This window comes from Dreissena polymorpha, chromosome 1, assembly GCF_020536995.1.
Source record: "Dreissena polymorpha isolate Duluth1 chromosome 1, UMN_Dpol_1.0, whole genome shotgun sequence".
NCBI classification, from domain to species: Eukaryota; Metazoa; Mollusca; class Bivalvia; order Myida; family Dreissenidae; genus Dreissena; species Dreissena polymorpha.
The window spans coordinates 48,262,294-48,282,833 of NC_068355.1; the positions used below are offsets into that span (position 1 = coordinate 48,262,294).

At 36.7% G+C, this 20,540-nt stretch overlaps 1 protein-coding gene across 1 annotated transcript in view; it reads right to left on the reverse strand.

Annotated features, from left to right (window-relative positions):
• LOC127872833 (uncharacterized) overlaps positions 1–20,540 on the reverse strand; it is a 129,842-nt gene that overhangs the window by 34,164 nt on the left and 75,138 nt on the right. Inside the window, 6 exon segments of the mRNA XM_052416292.1 lie at positions 229–374; positions 6,838–7,076; positions 7,363–7,518; positions 10,608–10,816; positions 10,971–11,425; positions 18,105–18,279. Of these exon segments, the coding sequence (XP_052272252.1) occupies positions 229–374; positions 6,838–7,076; positions 7,363–7,518; positions 10,608–10,816; positions 10,971–11,425; positions 18,105–18,279 (1,380 nt within the window).

Here is a 20,540-nt window from a genome sequence, read left to right on the forward strand (position 1 = left end):
TCGATAGCATTAACGAGTAGTCTTGAAATACATTATCACTAAAACCATATTTCTGATACAAGTTTAATATAACCACCTATCCATAAATTCAATTATAAATGAAGCTCGGCAAAAATTCTTTTAAATCCTTCTCGACTGAACAACAATAACAATAACAACCAAAACATGGAATGCTGCTTTTAGGATTGTATTATTTATTGTTTTCATGTGGTGTTTCACGGCCTCAACCTGGTGTGCGAGTTCGTGCGTGACCACCCTCTGTCGGTTGGCCTCTGACGACACTTCCGGGTTGAACAACATGGCGGTCTCGCGGTACGTGATAAGGCCCCAGCTCTCCATAGCGCCCGCCGCGAAGTCGGGGATCGCAATCATGTCTATGAAAACAAAGCAAAATAGAGAAATAGCTTTGAGCTTTTAAAAAGGTGTGCTTTTTAAAAAAAAAAATCCGAGTACGCTAGCTGCGCTGATTATTTAAAAAATCTTTAGTTAGTGATGCAAGCATGAAATTTGGCATAAATTACCTTTAGATACCCCTTTCTTCAAAAAGCACGTTAGCCACTTGAAAATTCAAAATGGCAGCATTTTTTCAAGATGGCCGCCAATACTCTCTTTTTAGCAAGAAGTACTAGTAGGGTCATTATATGAAAATAATACCTTCCACCACCAAAAACTTGCTACAAAGGGTATTTTAACTGATCTTGGTAGGGTAAAAGATCCTTAAAAACATATCAAAAGTTTACCACAATCGTACCTCCGGAAAGTGTTTTTTTTTTCAAGATGGCTGCCAAGATGGCCGCCAATTTCCTATTGATGATCATAACTATGTAACTATACACTCAAATTTGATGAATTTGTTGTCTATACCTAAGTTTCGAGGGGCGAAGAACACATATAGATATTCAGACATTGTTTAAGTTTACAAAAGTACACACAAATCCAACATGGCGTCGATTGGTCGCCAAGATGGCCACCAAAACCTATAAATGATCATGACTATGTAAATATCCACTCAAATTTGATTATTTTGGTGGCTATACATAGGTTTCAAGGGGCAAAAAAAACTTAATTAAGATCATCATACATTGTTTAAGTTTATTATATTACACACAAATCCAACATGGCGTCCAAAATGGGCACCAGGATGGCCACCAAAACATATTAATGATCATAACTATGTAACTGTCCACTCAAATTTGATGAATTTGGTGTCTGTACCTAGATTTCAAGGGGCAAAGAACACATAAAGATCATCAGACATTGTTTAAGTTTACAATAGTACACTCAAATCCAACATGGCATCCAAAATGGCCTCCAAGATGGCCGCCAAAATCTATTAATGATCATAACTTTGTAACTTTCCACTCACAATTGATGATTTTGGTTTCTATACATAGGTTTCAAGGGGAAAAGAACACATTAAGATCATCAGACATAGTTGAAGTCTATTATATTACACACAAATCCAACATGGCGTCCAAAATGGCCTCCAAGATGGCCACCAAAATCTATTAATGATCATAACTTTGTAACTTTCCACTCACAATTGATGATTTTGGTTTCTATACCAAGGTTTCGAGGGGCAAAGAACACATTACGATTGTCAGACATAGTTTAAGTGTATTATTTTACACAGAAATCTCACATGGCGTGAAACGACACAATATGAAGGACCACAAGTCCATTACTTTTTGACGTGGTGCTTGTTATGTGAAACGCCATAGTTTGGACCTGCCGTGAATTTTGGATTTTGACAAGAGGATCGATATTTTTCAGCTTCAGGCAACACTGAATTTGCAGGGAATGATGCGTATCTTGCACCAGAAAATACATTACCCTGGGGTGCAATTGTCATTCAAATTCTTGCCTATGATTAATATGTACAATGGGGACAAAGCGTGCATTCTGTCAACATAAGCCTTAGTTTGCAACCTTGTCACAACCTTCACACCATTGTAATGTTTGACCAACCCTTGTGCTGGAAGGCTGCCGAAATCATCACTGATGCGCCACAAAGTAGTTTAAAGCGTTGATTAGAATTTGGGATGTTTCATAAACGTATGAACTTGCGGTGTTGGGGGGGGGGGGGTTAGCAAACCGCTCTCAAAAACCTTCTTGAGGCAGTCTATAGAGAAACTGTTAAAAAAAATGTCCACATTGTGACACAATAAACTGTCCAGAGAGCTTCACGGGACCATCATCTTGTTGAAAAGTACATTCACAACCAGCTTACAGCCGAAATGACCCAGGAAGATCCAGACATTCATATACTGCTATATCATGCAAAGGATTTGTACTCTTCCCTTCTTAGGGGAAAAATGACGCTAGCAGATTATATTTTATGCGATTTATATCAAACCCGAGAGGGCTACAGAGAAGAAGAAACCTGAACTTGCCCAGACCTCAAAGACAAGCATAGTATGGCTGAATTATCAGCTTATGATTAACAATTCAAGGGTGTTGATTAAAGCATATCGTACAGGGTGTTGGCTGATGCATTAGCTGGCAGTGCCCGATTTGCTATCCATATTTGCTGCAAATAAGCGACCTAGAGAAAACGCACCCAGACGTTTATAGAAAGTTCGGTATTGGTTTTCACGTTGTTCGTAGGAGCCATCAGTGCTATGCTAGGCTAGGACGTGATCTTGTCATTTTGCACACATTGATGATGTGTTTATAGAGCACATGTGGTCTAACTCGCGGCAGTGAAATGGCCGAGGAAATGCAAACCCCTTGGACCCTATCTGCATCATCCGAGCACAACAGTGGGATGCAGGATTTCACAGATCTGACCTATACGTCAATTCCACAACACAAAGATTCAACTGAGGCGTGCATCAAAGGGGATTCTTTTGATCTAAAGAAAATGCAGACACATATTACAACCTGCTCTCCATACACAGCTAACCCTACTCTGATAAACATGGTTAATAAGATAGTGGCTGGGTCAGATGTGAATGTTCATGCAGTTGAGGCGGTTGGGAAAACGATCATAAGAGATATCATAGAAAAGTCGGTCTTTGCTTATAAATTCACGAGTAAATACAGAGCCAAAGCTCTTGCGAATAGCTTGGCTGTTAAGATCGCTTCTGACCGTGCTTTTTATCCGGCTCTTCAGTTTCAGCGTTTCCTGGTGGTGTCAAAATCTGGAGATCCTTCCCTTGCAGTCGTATTGTCTTTTGAACTGAGCTCCCATCCTGCTGTCTTCTTTGAAACCAAGAACATACTGTGTACAGCAGAAAAGCCTCAGATCGCTCAGGCAATTTGAGAGTATGCTATAGACACATCACGTGAGGCTGAGATGAACTGTATTCATGAAACAGATGCATGATGGTAGCACTTTGCTGCATCCTTGACCATGGAGAACGGCGACTTATAGAACTCTATAGCCGAGTCTTATGTAGATTCGTAGAAAATGCATTACGGACAAGCGACAGTGGGGTTTGATGGCTACGAAGACGGTCATTATAACAGAGACAACACGCATCCGGAGAGGATGAAACAAACGTGAAATATATTGTGAGTTTCAGCAAAGAAACAGAATGCTCATGTAAACAAGGAAGAATGTTTGTCTCGTGACAGAAACAAGTCCGGCATGATTGTTCTGATCAGCACAACTCTGCCTTAAATGGGATGCTATGTTGTACTGTCTTCAGTGGATACAGGCGTTGAAATTGTTAAAGAAACAGTATAACGTTCCCGTCGTAGCACCACACAGTTGGTGTGCGAGGATATAGATTTGCTCATCTAGATCCTGCCTTACTCCGAAAGGGGCAATAAGACCATCTACTTCTGCTTTGATGTAAAAAAAATAGTCAAAGGAACAAAACGTGTATAATATTAACATTTTGGAAGAACTCATGCTGTAATTAATATTCAATGATTTTCAGCAACGGTAAAAAATGAAGTCTACAGAAGTTAGTAAAACCTGATCCTATTTTGAAGTCATGTGCTAGTTCATTCTCTCTTCCAAATGTCATAAATTAGAGTTTATGATTATTCAACTGCTTAATGATAACCTCAACTCGATTAAAGTGTTCCTTGTCTCCTAAACTATGGCGTTTTTCGTAACAACCATAACTTTTGAGTGACGAGTTATGGACATGTGGTCCTTCGTATTGTGTTAATGGCCATTTTGATCGCCGTGTTGGATGTGAGTGTAACATAATTAGCTTACATTTTGTCTGATGATATAAATTTATGTGTTCTTTTCTCCCTGAAACCTGGGTATAGACACCCAATTAATCAAATTTGAGTGGACAGTTACATAGTCATATTTTATGATCATAAACAGGTTTTGACGGCCATCTTGGTGGCCATTTTGGATTTGTGTGATATATAATAAACTTAAAAAATGTCTGATGACGTTTATGTGTTCTTTGCCCGCTGAAACCTATCTATAGACACCAAAATCTAGATCTAAAATTGAGTGGAAAGTAACATAGTTATGATCATTAATATGTTTTGGCGGCCATCTTGGCAGCCTTTTTGGACACCATGTTGGATTTCTGTGTGACATTATTAACTTACACATTGTCTGACGAAATAAATGAGTTCTTTGCCCCCCTGAAACCTTGGTATAGACACCAAAGTCATCAAATTTGAGTGGATAGTTACATAACTATGATCATATATAGGTTTTTGCGGCCATCTTGGCGGCCATTTTTGAAGCCATGTTGGATTTGTGTGTACTATATTAAACTTAAACAATGTCTGAATTTAAATTCAAACTAGTCAAATTGTTGTGTACGAAATCAAAATCAAGTAATATTCACAGCAGTAAAACCTTTCAGAGAATTCTTTTCTTTTTTTTTCTTTTTTCAATCCTGACGGCGGCCATCTTGAAAACGGACGCCATTTTGAAATGTTGTATTGGCTAACGTGCTTTATCAAATCTATAGTTACTGAAGAGTATATGTGCCAAATTTGGTGCTTGCATCACAAACTGAAAGATTTCTTGATATAAAGACTTAATAATCTGCTGAGCTACGCGTGTTCATTGTTTACTAGTTTATAAGTGATTTGTTAACGCTCTTTGATCAAATGTCTTGACATATACGTATAAGTTGTTTGTACGCGCATATTTTATAGTTACTTTTAGTTTCAAACCGCCATGTTGGTTCATGGCCGAACGGTTAAAATCATCAGCAAATCATGAAAGTTATTGTACAGCTATTAAAATTATAAATTTACTATAGAAAGGTCCGTCAAAGTCTACCAATTGTTTCCACTAACATCATAAAAAACTAGCGTTGGTTTGTCGGTCAACATTTCACTTTTACTTGTTAAACAATTATGATACAATAAAACAAGTTTTGTCCAAGCTGGTGCGCCAACTCATACGTAACGACCATGGCGACTATCTGCCGGTTGGCGTCTGATTGTACATCCGGTTTTAACAAGTCAAGTCAAGTCAAGTCAACTTTTTATTAAAGAAACAGAGGCCTCCGGCCCAAAATACATATCATGAAATGTACAGGAAGTTGTGTGTTAGTGGTATTATTCAAATGTAAATGTTAGCACATGTATCTAGTCCCTTTTCCAGAATTCATAGGAACGAAAACATACACTGCAGATTTTCTACATACATATCATGTAATATATAGAAATTACAAAGTTACGTCATAGTGATATTATACAGACAATAATTCTCTAATCTTTTCCAGAACTCGTAAGACATGAAAAATACACCACAGATTTTCTACATACACACCATGTAACATAAAGAAATTGCAAAGCTATGCCACAGCAATATTGTTCAGATGCAAAAGTTAATACATGTATGTATATCTAGTATTTTCTAGAATTTACAAGATAGAGAACATACATTGCAAATTTTCCACAAACATACCATGTAATATACAGAAATGATCACGTTGTGTCATTGCAATATTGTACAGATGTACATGTTAATACATGTGTCTAGTCTTTTCTAGAATTCATAAGATAGAAAACATACACTGCGTATTTTTTTTACATGCATATCATGTAATATACAGAGACTGCAAAATTGTGTCACACTATTATTGTACTGAAGTAAATGTTGATACATGTATCTAGTCTTTTATAGAATTCATAAGATAGAAAATAAACACTGCTAATTTTCTAATAGTTTCAAAATCATTCGTTGACAATAAGTCATAGAAGTTATTCAAGTCAGTACCAGAGTTATACCAGTTGAACAGAAACTGATTTCTAATACTTGTATATTTAGTACAATGGAAAAATACATGATATTCACAATCCACAAATGTCATATTAATATTAATTTGTGAACAAACATTACACACGCGATTCTGGAGAGTAATATTCAGATGTCTGCCAGTTTCAACTTGTAGTGTATGGTTTGAACATCTAAATTTAGCATAGGCTATTTTGTGTTTGGCTGGCATTTCTATTATCAAATATCGCTCAATATTAAGTAGGGTTTTAAAATGACTATAATGGTGACAACGACTTGAGTTACGCACGGCGATGGTCAGTAACATTATGACGGTCTCTCGGTAAGGCCCCAGTTTTCCATGCAGCCAAGTCAGAAATCCGGAATAACTATCATGCCAAATATAATGACTTAATGGTAAACAACGACGGCTGAAACCCAATATGAAGTCTGACTTGAATACGGAGAACAACCGTATGTTCAAGACAAGGAACACAATTTTGTGTAATAATAATAGCTAACCATTATGTAGAGCACATTTTCATCAGATAACTTCATGGAACACATAAATTGATATGTACACGTAACTGCATGAAAAAGATTAAGAGTTGAAAATATAATTTTCTAAACCTACGCGCAGTGATTTGACTGGTTCAGAGCAAAATTTCGTTCGTACTGACCTTGCTTCGGGAGAGGAAACGATATTTTAAAATAGTCCTCGTAGTTAACGATGGTTTTCATGCCCACGTCCAAAGCCAGTTGGGTTTGGGCGATATATTGAGGGCGGGCCCAAGCGCCGTAAAGTAGTCCGCGTTTCGTGGCGGTCACGTTTTTGTCGAGCTTGCCGACGTAGAATGCCACTAGGTAGGTGGACATCTTGAGCGAAGTCTCGAAAGTATCCTCATAAAAGCTGTCGTTTCTGAAAGAAATTAAATTTAGAAATACGAATATTTACTGAAAAACATCATAATATCACGAATAAATGATCACGCAATGACTCTATAACAATTTTATACTTAAAATCTCGATCATTAAAAACTTTAAAAAAAAAAACACAGATAACTGCAACTGTTTTAACATACCTATTTGTGCTATGATTAGAAGACATACAAAATGTAAAAATTAGTTTTAACATTTTTCATTAACCTTATTTATATTATATTAGATCTATATTATTTTATAGGATTTACCAAAAAATTGCATACCTTATTAAAGTACGTCTTAAATTCATGTTGGACAGAGACGTGAAGTACTCCTTCCGGATAAGCGTGACCTTGAAGGTGGCCTTCATCGCCGGCTCGTCGAAGCACGGGAACGCCTTCCGAGCGTCCGTAGGCTCAAACTGGGTGACGGCCAGGTACCTGCAGTTAACGGCACCAAATAATACATGCTCATATTTAATATATACAACACACCTGTTAAAATGCCATGATACGCTAAACCACTACATACACGAGAGATTCCACATCATGCCGTTTCGAAATTGCCTCTGTTGGGAACCAAACCAAACGGCTGAACAGATAATCTAAGCATGCAGGGACAATCAACCACTACGGAACACTCTATGGCCGGAACCTGTCAGCCTCCATGAAAAGCTGTGCGGACAGGTGGAGGTTCAACAAACGACCACCCGTTTTATCTTTGTCTTCAGACGATCGTAGCGGCGATCGAGAAGGAAGTAGAAGAAGAACATGTGCACCATTGTAAATGTTGGTAATGATTATTATAAAGTGTTTCATGATTATTATCGGTTTTCAAATTTCCTCTCGTGGAGTAGTAGTGATACTGCGGGTAAAAGTATGAACGGGGGTAGTGAATTGACCACGCGCCCAACAACTGTGTATTTAAAAGTCTCGGTCTGTTTCGGTTTGTGTAGGATATATCTGGTCATTTTTAGTATGCCGGTTATATGGCAAAGAGAACGACATTGCCTTTACTTGGCACGTTCAAGTAAAGTAGCAATACATTTTGTACATCTTTGAGTAAACGATGATACGTAAATGCTTCTTTAAGTAATGCTAATAATTCGCCATGATGACTCCAAATACCGCCATAGCTTTACAGCCAGTGAACCCCGCAGACATTTCTTTTGAAACAAATAGAGGTGGCATCAAAACGATATTTATTACAAAGTGGTATTATATCTTTAGACACATGTAGTGCAGGTCATTATCAAGACACACGAACATAAATTGAATTGATTATTATCTTATAGGTAAAAAAGTGTGTGTGTGTGTGCGTGCGTGCCCGGGTGCGCGTGTGTGTTTGTGTGTGTGCATGTTATCAGTATTATGACCCGTTCCGAAAGTTTCTATTTTCAATAATGACAACAAATTCATGCAAAAGGGTAGATTTTATATTTAGTCTTAATTTTCTTGATTTTGGTATTTGTAAGATTGAACACAGTTCTTGGAAGTATGTGCGTTAAAGACCAAAAAAGAACCAGACCACCAAAATGCACGTCGTAGGGTTGTAAGGGTCTTTTCACAGATGTTGGCATATATTGAAGTTTGTCATTCAATGATTTATTTTGATAAATATAAACATTGGATCTAAAAAGCTCCAGTAAAAAACCAGAATAAAATTAAAGAAAAAATAGTAACCCTCAACTGGGCTCGAACCACTGACTCCTGGAATGAAAGTCTATTGCTTAGACCACTCGGCCATCCGTACTCATACAATGACAGATGTATTTTATACTTAATATAAGCAATCCTCGTAGTATCCCAAAATATAACGACAACAACAGAAATCTCCAAATTATTCAATCGTTTCGCGTTGCAACGCTTTATAATTTTCACATTTTTAAATCGTCAAAAGATGCATATAATGGATATTTTAAAGCATGGCAAATGTTCAGTATTACTGTTTCCTTACAAATATCATCACTATAACGGAAATGCAATTCAGCGAATCTGAAACATTTTTTTTTATTTTGTCAATTTACCAAAACGTGAAAAGGCCCCTTTAATGTTTATCTTTTGAAATACCCTTGGTCTTTTACAAACTTATGAAGTCATAAATTACGAAAGAAACTTTTGGATGTCCCTATCTTCCAATACAAAATTCCAATAAAGATTCATTACTTTAGCAATATTTTGAATATGGTTTAAACATATCTACCATTAGATAACTTCTAAATCAGTGGATATGTCAGTGATAAGTTAAGACGCTTACATATCACATGTTTTATCGTTGGGTTCAAGGCAGTTATAACAACAGATAAAAGCAGTTACCGGTATTGCATTTTATCTATTCACGCCCGCGATATAAGCACAGTTACATTCGACCTGCAGATTAAAGCAAAAATGGCCATATTTGTCTCTAACACTGTAGTAGTGAATGCACATTGCAACACCTGCTCGTCGTCTATTTTTGCCACGTTGCGCAACGTGGCAGGTACAAGTTTTACCTCTCGCTCATTTTCGTTATTGCTTACGTTTAAACAAAACTTTAAGACACTCATTCACGTTTGTGGAGCGTTGCCAAATGTAAACATAGCAAAGCACAATCATAACAACTATAGATGGACATCAAGCTGCTTCAGAGGTTTATACAAGGTCGCTTTCATTATTTGTATTCTTAAAAGTACTCATTAAGTCAACCTCCGCTGTCCTAGCATCAGGGAAACCCTCTTAATTTAGCTCGATCGGCCATTGTCGGCTCGGGTACTACTTACATGTACGCCGGGTACTCTTAAGTATACTAACATGTACCACGGGTAAAGTCAATATACTTAAACGTACCCGGTCGATATTAAACTGTACCCGAGTTGTATTCCCGCCCAAAATCCGATATCATAAAACGCACTACCGATTACCGTAAAACGATATTGTTTGACTTAAACAAACTTCTCGTTTAAACAAAATGCATCTACATGCTTTTTGAGTATGAGTTCCGATAATATAGAGGCTATTTAACAGAAAAATTACATAAATGTGAACATAATTGATTAAAAAAATAGCCGACATCGACCGATTTAGCGTTAAAATTAAATTCCCGGGAACGTTTTAGTATATTTACCGCACCCGGGGTACATGTAAGTATACTTAAGATTACCCGTAGTACATGTAAGTAGTACCCGAGCCGACCATGACCAATAGAGTCTTATTTTACATAGCAGTCCGTTATTTATGGCAAGGAACAATAGCGAAACAGTGAGAAAAGCAACTCATTCATAGACAACACACACATTTACATAGCTAACGCATTAAATGGAACAAAACTGTGCTCACCGCCTCGGAGGGGTTTACACCGGTTTTAAGGAGCTCCTAACCTCAAACTTCATTAAACAGTTCAGTCTACAAAACACATACACGCGGGTCCTAACATCGAGGCTGCGTTTTTTTTTGGAAATAAAAGGAAGAAGACCATATTTAACATACTGATTTATACGTGTACAATTTGAGGATTTAAAATGTTTCAAACTTTTTTCATCACTAAAACTCACATTGTGCTGTTGCCTTCCTGGTAGCTGCTGAAATAGAAGCCTCGCATGTCGTCCAACAGCGGCCCATGGAACGCCACCCGCAAAGTGTAGTTGGTTCCAGCCGCAGCAGACCTGGTCAGATGGACGGATAGTTGCTGCAGGTCCTCGGCAAGAGAATGGCTGGCATAGATGTTTTGGGAACCGTTTTGCCGCACTTCAACTGTTTTGATCTGATATGGTAAAAATTAAGTATTTTAAGACCGTTGAGGGCAATATCTATTCAACGTTTGTATAAAGGTTAATCTTAATATGATTGTTAACGTTTTCATGACAACATTTTGAGATAAAAGGGATTGAAGAAATCGTTATAATGTCGTTACTTACATCTAGATTATCTGCATGCAGTATAATTTCATCAGTAGATTTCTGACACTGAAGTAAAATATCTACAGTTCCTTCAAACTTGAAAGCCATGGGGTCCGAACCGTATATGTCCGGATTAAGGACAAGGTCATAGTGAAGAGGCATCATGTCAGTAGGCAGACGAACAAACTTGGGTTTCGGTTTAATTGTACTTGACGCAAGTGTCGTGGTAGACTGCGCATGCGCGTCCGTATGTTTAGTTTCACATGGCTCACACTGTTTGGTTGTCGGGCATTCTGCGTTAGTATGCGTTTGTTGAGTTGGGCATGGCTCACATGAAGGTGGACATGTTGTGGCGGGTCGCGTGACCGGATTTGGCGTTGGGAAGACGCACTCAATTGTCCTGTTCTCCGCAAAATGCACTATGAGGCCGGCGCCGACGGCGATGGCAATGGCGAGAAACCCGAGCACAAAACCTGGCGAAGAAAGAGGGGTTCAATGAGTTTAGGCATCAGAACAACTGCAGTCTTTGTGCATGCCTTTGATAGAGAATATAACATATATTATATACGAGATGTGTATTGCACGCGTATCATGAAGTAATAATCCTTTATTTCAGTTTAAATATGATAAGTATAAGCCATAAAATATTGACGACAATATATATCTATGAATGGTAATAACAAAACTTTAGTTAACACTGAAAAATTTGTTTAAAACTAACTCCATCGAAACCGATTGTGTCAAAGGTCGCAAAATATTTACGCAAAATGCGTAGGAGAAAAGAGACAAACAAGTAACAAATCAATTAAACAAGATAAATCAAAATATATATTGAAAACCTTACATTAAATAAGTGCTTACAATTGAAAATTATAATATAAATAATCGAATTAATTGTTAAATGCAATTCATAAAAATAGACAAAATGGTAAAAACAGCTTGAATTGTTGAAGTATATTGTAAAACTTGTCACAAACTAAACAAAAAACGTGAAGAAAACATATTGAAAGCTCTAACCGGTAGCGGTTTTCACGTGACATCCGCCGCTTTCTCCCTTGCCGGACCCCATCTCGTTTGACGGCCCATTGACTTCAGTGAACGAGTACATTGACATCACTACACTGATCCACGCGACAGTTTAGTGCTGTGGAACCGAATTGCCGCGTAAAATGTCTGGCGATAAAAGATCCGCCCCACAGGACTTCAGCGCGCTTGCGCGACTTTACTTTTGAGGCTTATCAAAATATAACGTGTGGTTAACTGCATACACGAAAAATCTTTAAACAAGAAATATCTGTACATAAGAATTATCTTCACAAAACATACTCGGCTTATATCCTGATTTTGAAAATAAAGGTTACAAATTTGCGTTTCTAAATAATTTATTGAAAACAATTGTTAAATTAATGGTATGCTTTATGTTGTTATTCGCTTATCCAACGCATGCCATGGTTGTGATTTCGAGTATTTTATATCTATTTATACACAATTTAATTCATGGTAATGCAGTTTGAACATCAATATATATGACATCTTCTGTCCCGTGAACTTTCATACACTTCTAAATGGTGTTATCTGTAGAAGATTAGACATATTGAAAATACCTATGACAGATATGTACACGGATATTCACATGTTTGTACGTCGATAAAATGAATACTTCATACATAGTTTATGTCTCACAATAATTATTTTGAATTAAACAGTAAGAAGTATGTTCACGATCGAAATATATGGTATGTGAGTTTTTCATTCAGACCAAGTTTTCTTACCATACATTCAAATCAGAACGGTAGAATAACGACGTCTTTGTTCAGCACTCGGGGCTCCTCGACCCTGATGGCATATGGCTTTCATTATCCTTGTTCGATGATGAAGGTTTTAATAGCTTTTTATAATAATTTAGGTGTAAATTTTAATCCAATTATGCCGAGCGTCTACAAAAAAAGGCCTTGGCAAACAGCATAGACCCAGATGAGACGCCGCATGATGCGGCGTCTAATCATGGTCTGCGCTGTTTGCTGAAAGGAATTTCTGTAAGAAATATTCTAAATATAGAAATACATATACTAGACATCCCTAATTTTGGAAATAAATTGATCCAATTTAGAAGGATGGGAGAGTGCACTAGGCATAATTGGGTTAAGCAAGTCGACCACGTTTGGTAATGCTAGTTAACTGTGAGTATGACAATGAGCCTCTCTCAGTGCCCTGACATCCCCGCCCATGAACCTTAGATTGGGCATAACGCTGAGCTAGTTATGTTAAATGAAATCAATAGACTTTTTTCAACAAAATCTACGTTTGGATGCACCCAACGCAATCACTTATCAATCTTAGTGCAATCGCAGTGCAAACGCCAAGGTCGCGAGTAGAGTCGCCAAGAAAGCTGTGACTTCACCGATGGTCGCCTCAAGAACGCATTGGGATCGCAGTATAAACACAGTGAAAACGCTGAGGATGTGGGGTGGGGGACATAAGTATATGCAAGCGTTTTATAAAAAGAAAACAGTGCTACTACAGCAAAAACTATTCGTTAAGTAACTTGTAATATTAGGATAAGTATCTATAGCATTTAGTTATTTTACCAATAGTCCTGTAACATTGCACATTTGTATCAGAAAATGTTTTATTGACTCTTTTTTTTTCGTTAGTTTCAATTTTTAAGGTGGAAGATAAAATGTGCATTGCTTTGCTCATAAAAATCCAAAGAAATGTCAAAAAGCTTAATTTGTAATGTTTATAAATTATAAAACTTCAAAGATTCTTGAAGGAAAACAAACCGATATCAAATTATGTATTAATTGAACACGTACGCCATCTGTCAACATAACATGTTGTTTACTGGTGTGTTCATTCATTTTGACGGACCAGAAGGAGAAACGAACATTTGTGGTTATTTTTAATTAAACGGTTACAATCTACTAATAATAGTACATGTTTGTACGCGAATACGCGCTCAAATACCTGTTGTCCAGTGTTGTAAGCAACTATTCAAGAATTGATAATCCGTTGAATTCTATTAAACTATCATTCAAAAGGCCATGAGCGCTTGTACATTTGCTATTTACAGTATTCTCTCTATCGACAGAAAGTGTTAGGTAAATAAACATGTTATCTGCCACCACTGGTTCATACTCTCGAGGCTTATTTTTCATTTAATATCTAAGTCACACAGCTCAACGTTGACAAACCAGCGTAGCTCTAACGAGCGTTTTTTGATCTGGGCAAATAAGTGATGTATTATGGGGTACTAACGGTGCTTGAGGAAGGGTGCATCTCCTCGTATGCTCAACAATGTGCGGGTGAAAAGCTCTGTTACCATGGTTTCTTGTTGGTAAACTGTAAGTATATTATGTATAGGTATATTTCCAAAATGTTTAAGTTACTTGCATTAATATAGGCATTTCAAGGCTTTACAATGCACAATCCCAATATCTTATGATTTGTTACATATTATTTCGTTTGATTTATTATTAATTGAAAAAAGATTGATAATGTGTGTACAGATAATATATGGACTACTCGGCTGTTTCAAACGTTTTCATGCATATGCTGTGTGCACAGATCATCCATTTTTTATGAATTGCATGTTCTTCAAGTTAAAATACGGTCACACTATATGTCTGACTTTCAATTTTTTGGCCTTGCATGTTCTCTATTTTTTTAATTATCAAGTTTCTGAAATGTATTCCACGCAAAAAAAACAACCTTTTCTCGAGTGCATGTGCAGTCCTAACGCAAGGGGTGGGGATATCCAAATACTACGATTAAAACAATTAATGCATTCGGTCGTTATTGGTCGTATACATAACAACACGTGCATTTGTTTGAGTATTACCGTCACGTAATTGCTTATTGCTCGTGGCGAACACACAGTAACAAAACAAAGTTCATTTCTCTTCATTTAATAGTGTGTAACCTATCGTTCGATTTCACGTCAAGCACGTATTGCCATAATGACGTGATTCGCATTAATTACATTTTGCTACATAGCGAATAGGGCAAGTCCGTCCCTTTCTATTAATATCAATAACAACGCCATATGTGAATTCCAATTCAATTTAATATTTAATGTTATTCATATTTTCAAATATATAAGTACAGTCTGACAACTACATGATTGGATCTTTCTCGATCCGTTAAACTCAAAATCTAAGCGCAGAGTTCCTATTTCTGACCAAACATCTACATTTGCATAAAATTCCCATATAACTTTGATTGGGCATTAGTTCCCGTTTCTTCACGTGCTTATTGTTGATTGGTTGAATTGCTAAATGTACTAGAGAGACCAATTTATTAATGTTTTTACACGCTTGTCGAATACTCCAAAATTTAATTACTTTGTGATGATATAAAGTTTTAACGTTACGTTTCCCGGTGCAATACTTTGTATGACCTATGCAAATGAGGCTTTTCGGTGACCCTTTCATCTGGTCTATTTCAATGACTATATGAGGTTATAACAATTCTATGTCAATATGTCGACCATTTCGTTAATAGAATGTTTTGTTAAATATATGGTCTCTAGATTCCCCTATCTAAATATATTATATTTGACCTTCCAATTTGTTGACTTAGTCTACTCCACCATGAATGAAAGGATTAATAAACCTTCAAATATTTTGAACTAGTTTCTACTTGCTATTCTGAACACTTATTATTATGATATAAGATGTATCATTAATTATAATAGTTATTTTACTTTAACATTTTCTTACATAATTCAAACATCTATTTAATTTCTGATATGCATACATGATTTTGTCATATTATTAAAACATACAGTTATGATAATTCAATTTTATTTATAAATTCCTATCATATTATTAATATCTATCTGTAATTAAATTTCTATCATATTATTATATTGTACAGGGTTCGACACTTAGGCACGTCCGACAGACATTGTCTAGTAAGATCGGTGGTCGGGCTAGTAAAACTGCGGGCTAGCTTGTCCGACTGGTCGTACATAAACATCTATACTGATTCATATCTAATTGCTATAAGAAAACTCAACGAAGAGCAACATGCTCAATTACTTGTATGTTTTAATACAGCATATTTCATTGCAAAAGAGGAACTTCCTTTCACAATGTACTCAAGATTTCTATCTCTTCAACAGAAAAATGGTGTTACAATGCCTAACAGTTATCATACAGACCAAGCATGTAGACGTTTCTTGAAATATATTTATGAAGACATTCAAAGTGTAACAATACGGTTGTTACAAAATGCAATGTGTTGTCCATAATGTTCAATGGGGCAACAGATGTGTCTGTTAGCGAGAATGAAATTGTCTACACTAGGTTTGTTCACCAGGGGATTCCAAAGAATGCTTTTGTGAGTATAAAAGCAGTGGAGCATGCACACGCAGAAGGGGTTCTAGGGGCCATTGAATCTGCTATCGACACTATTGACCCAGGGTGGGATTGGAAGCCGAAACTGATAGCAACTGGATCAGATGGAGCAAGCGTTAATTTAGGGAAGAGACATAGTGTTGCCAAGTTGCTCAGGGACCAGGTACCCCATTTGTTTGCCATGCACTGTGTTAGCCACAGACTTGAACTTGGTGCAATAGATGCTATGATCTATATGTACTGATCTTCTACATGCACTTTCTCAAAGACGTTCTGTGTATCTTAAGTGACCTGTCACTGATTTTTCAGAAGGACAGTTGTGATTTGCCTGCAGCATCAGAGGCACTTGCAACTGCATGCTTGAGACTTGTGGCTCTACATCACCGCCTGGGGTAAACCTGCAGTACTTCATAGATACAGTCACTGAGGAACACATCTACACGGGAGTCCAATTAAACGCCCCAAGATTGAACCAGGAACAGCTTCGAAACAAGCAAGATGCTTCGATCGATCTGGTTATTGACCATATGACCAAAAGAGTTGGTGACATAGAGTCAAATGAGCTATTAAAATGTATGCAGATCTTCTTCCCTGTCAACATGCCAGACACTGATGCAGAGAGATCAGTATATGGAGAAGATAGCTTAAACAAATTATGTGACAACTATATCTCAGTTCTGACAAGGATGGGATGTGACATTGATCATGTTAAGAGCGCAGAATGGCCAGCACTGAAGGTTCACATGAAACGCCAGTCAGGCAGTGCCACATCAAGTGTGTCAAACTTCTACCACAGATTGTTCACCAACCAGAATCTAAAAGATACTTTTAAAAATATCCTTATGCTGGTTAAAATAATCTTGTGCATACCAGTCTCCAGTGCAGTGTGTGAGAGAGGGTTTTCCACGATGGCCAGAGTTAAGACAGATTGGAGGTCTCGCCTGAACATTGACATGCTGAACCAGCTTATGGCCATATCAATTGAGGGACCAACGTCTTCAGATTATGATGGAACAAGGGTCTTGGAGCTGTGGTGGCATGGGGCACAGCGGTCAAGAAGGCCTGAATTCGATGACATTGAATAAATATCGCCTTCTCAGCTGTACAGACATCATTTGTTGAAGTGTTGATAAAACAGTGAAATGATTACAAACAATTTATGTTGTTAAATAGTTTTATTTTATTGTTTTACTCTAGTCTATGAATACATATAATTGTTTGTTGTTCACTGATTACTTACTGATCAATCCTGATTACAGTTACATGATTAAACAGTTACATGACACAATTGTGTTTATTTGCTATGTCATTTATGGTCTAGTAGACATCAGATTCGGGCTAGTACATTTTAAGAGGAGCTGGTCCGACGGTCTTGCTGTAAAAAAAGTTAATGTCGAACCCTGTTGTATAACATAATAGTAATGCTATAAGAATAAACAATAACGGGGCTGTTACGTAACACAACCTTCCCCCTTAATTTGATTTTTTTATATTTTATGATATAAAAAAATCTTTAAGAATTTATCTATTGAAGTATATGAAAACATTGTTCATTTTAACACATACGATAAAAAATCTTTTAAATGGAACTAATGACCATGGACAACATGAAAACATCATTGATCAGAGTACATATATGATGAAAATCTGCAAACATTCATTAAATTTTAACGAGTGTTTCTGCTGAAATGATAAAATAGTAAAATGGTTATACCATGTCAATGTCAATCACAATGAAGTGGAATGCGTCACTGGGTTGGAAAATCAACTATGAATAGTGTCTATTTATGACGTCTTGCTGGAGGCGATGTGGCTTCAGGGTTGAGAGATGAGACGTCCTGTTGGAGAGTATGTGACATCTGGTTGTAGATGGTAACATCCAGTCGATTGAAGACGGCGGTTTCCGATTGAAGACGACGATTGTCGGTCGGAGAAGCTGATCTTTGGCTGTCGCACGATTTAGTAAACTTCAAACATGTAGTATTTGATCAGATATAGTTCTGAAGAATGTCTGCGCTCATGACTGTAGCATCATACTAATTGTTTATGTACACGTAATTGAGGTAACACACATATATATAAGGTCGTAGATAATAAAACTTTCACCAAATTTAAGTACAAAGTACGCGCGATTGTTCATCGATAAGTCCATTCGTATCAATCTCAAAAATCACTTTTGACGATGCGTGAAATGTCCATTAAACAGTCCACTAAGTGTATGCTACTGATGCTGGTTCACAATTTGGATCAATGTCGACAATGTTGAATCCAAGTTGAAGTCGTCTGTTGCATCATCTCATCCGCGACGGATACATCGTCGTCGATCTGTATGTCGATGACATGTTCTTCCTATGTGTCGGGGCATTGAGATCTTATCACGATCTCAAATGCGTTATGAACGCATGCTGCTCAGGCAATCCACACCAACGATGTCAGGAGTGCTGCTTTTCTCCTTAACTTGTATCGCATTGGCAAATCTTACAGGGTTAATTACATGAAATGATAAACGGGCCTTGTATTTATATACTTATAGTAGATGAAATTTGCTGCATTAGTTCTCAGATTACTTATTACACCTACGACAAGATATACCTAACTAAAATTAATGTGCTAGAGAAACGCTATTCTAATGACGCAAATAAATTGTGTTAAACTTAAAACATACGCATTTGCCTATCCAATAAAATGCATTGTGCTTTGTTATTCTTATTAAATTAGAGAACAAAAATTTATTAAAAATATAACTTGTCCTAATGTAGTCTTTCTTATAAAGAAACGAAAAAGAACAAATAACATGTAAGATCAGTATTAAAATGTAATGATTTATAGCAGTTGTATCTTTTACATTATGCTAATAGGTACAGTGCTTTGCTTTTAAGAGTCTTGACAATCTGTACGAAAATATCACATATGCCTAAAATGATGTTTACTATTAATCAGCGCAGTAGGGCATTACCTAGCGTCCATAACTGTCAAGTACGTTGTCGTAACCAGATCTGATACGCGTATTTTTTTGTGTTACGTTTTTCGAGTGTTCATGCGAAAGCGTCGTTCGACAGGAATAGATCGATATACGGTATAGGTATTTCATAACATTTCTGACAGGTGTTACCTTTCTTTTCATGTTTGTACTTGACCGAGATATATACAAAACACAGTGGTTTTACGCACCAGAGCTATTCGCTAATGAGTACAGGTAATTGGCATTTTATTCTTATATTAAAATAGGATACTTTCATTTCATTCTAGACCCGAAAATCAATGCTAATGACGATACATTATCAAAGTCGATTGATAACTTCCTCTATAATCCTCTGTCTACATAATTAATACACATACATTCAAAACATATTTCGCTATATACACAAATTGTGAGGTCTTCCAAGTCTCGACATCTATTTGCTTTGCATTGTAGTCCATTTATTTACATGTGTGCAGCCAAAGTCTCAAGGCACGTGAAAATTGCTTTCTTCATGGCGTTATTTGAACGTGAAGTCTTTTTTGTCAATGTTCGTTTTTTTTTTCTTAACGCTATCGCGTCAATTTGCATCTGATCATCTGACGAATCGGTTTCAAACCTACGTAAAGGTGAGTTTTGTGAATTATTGTTATCATAATGATTTGTATTTGATTCACTGGAGCTTGAATGTCTGTCCCCGAATTGTTTGTTTCTTAAATGTTTTTGCAATTCGGTAAGCGGAATATTATCTTCATCATCAGTATTATCCCTAATCTGTCGGGTCTGTTTAGTAATAATAGGTAATCCACCTATTGACGTATTTGAGTCGTTATAAGACGATGGTGTGTCTTCTGCAAAAGCTAAATTTGCTTTTCTAATTGGACGCTAATTATTTATCTATCATTGGCCATTCATCAATATTAGCATGTTTTATTTGGTCAGCGTGAACTTTGATAGTTGAGTTGTCTAATCGATTCTTTATTACGTATGTTAACGGTGATTTTTGTTCAATTATACGATAATATGGTCTCCATTTACTGTCTAATTTATTTGTGCGTTGAAAGTTTTTATAGTAAACGGGGTCATTGATTTCGAATTTAATATTTTTTGTATTTTTATTCGGATAGTCAGATTGTTTACGTTTAGATTGTTGAATTTGGGCACATACCTTTTTAAATGATTTGTGTTGTTCTTCTAATATTATCTTATGGTAATCTTCACCGTGATATTTACGTCTAGGTTTTAACAAGTTGTCTATTGGAAGAATAG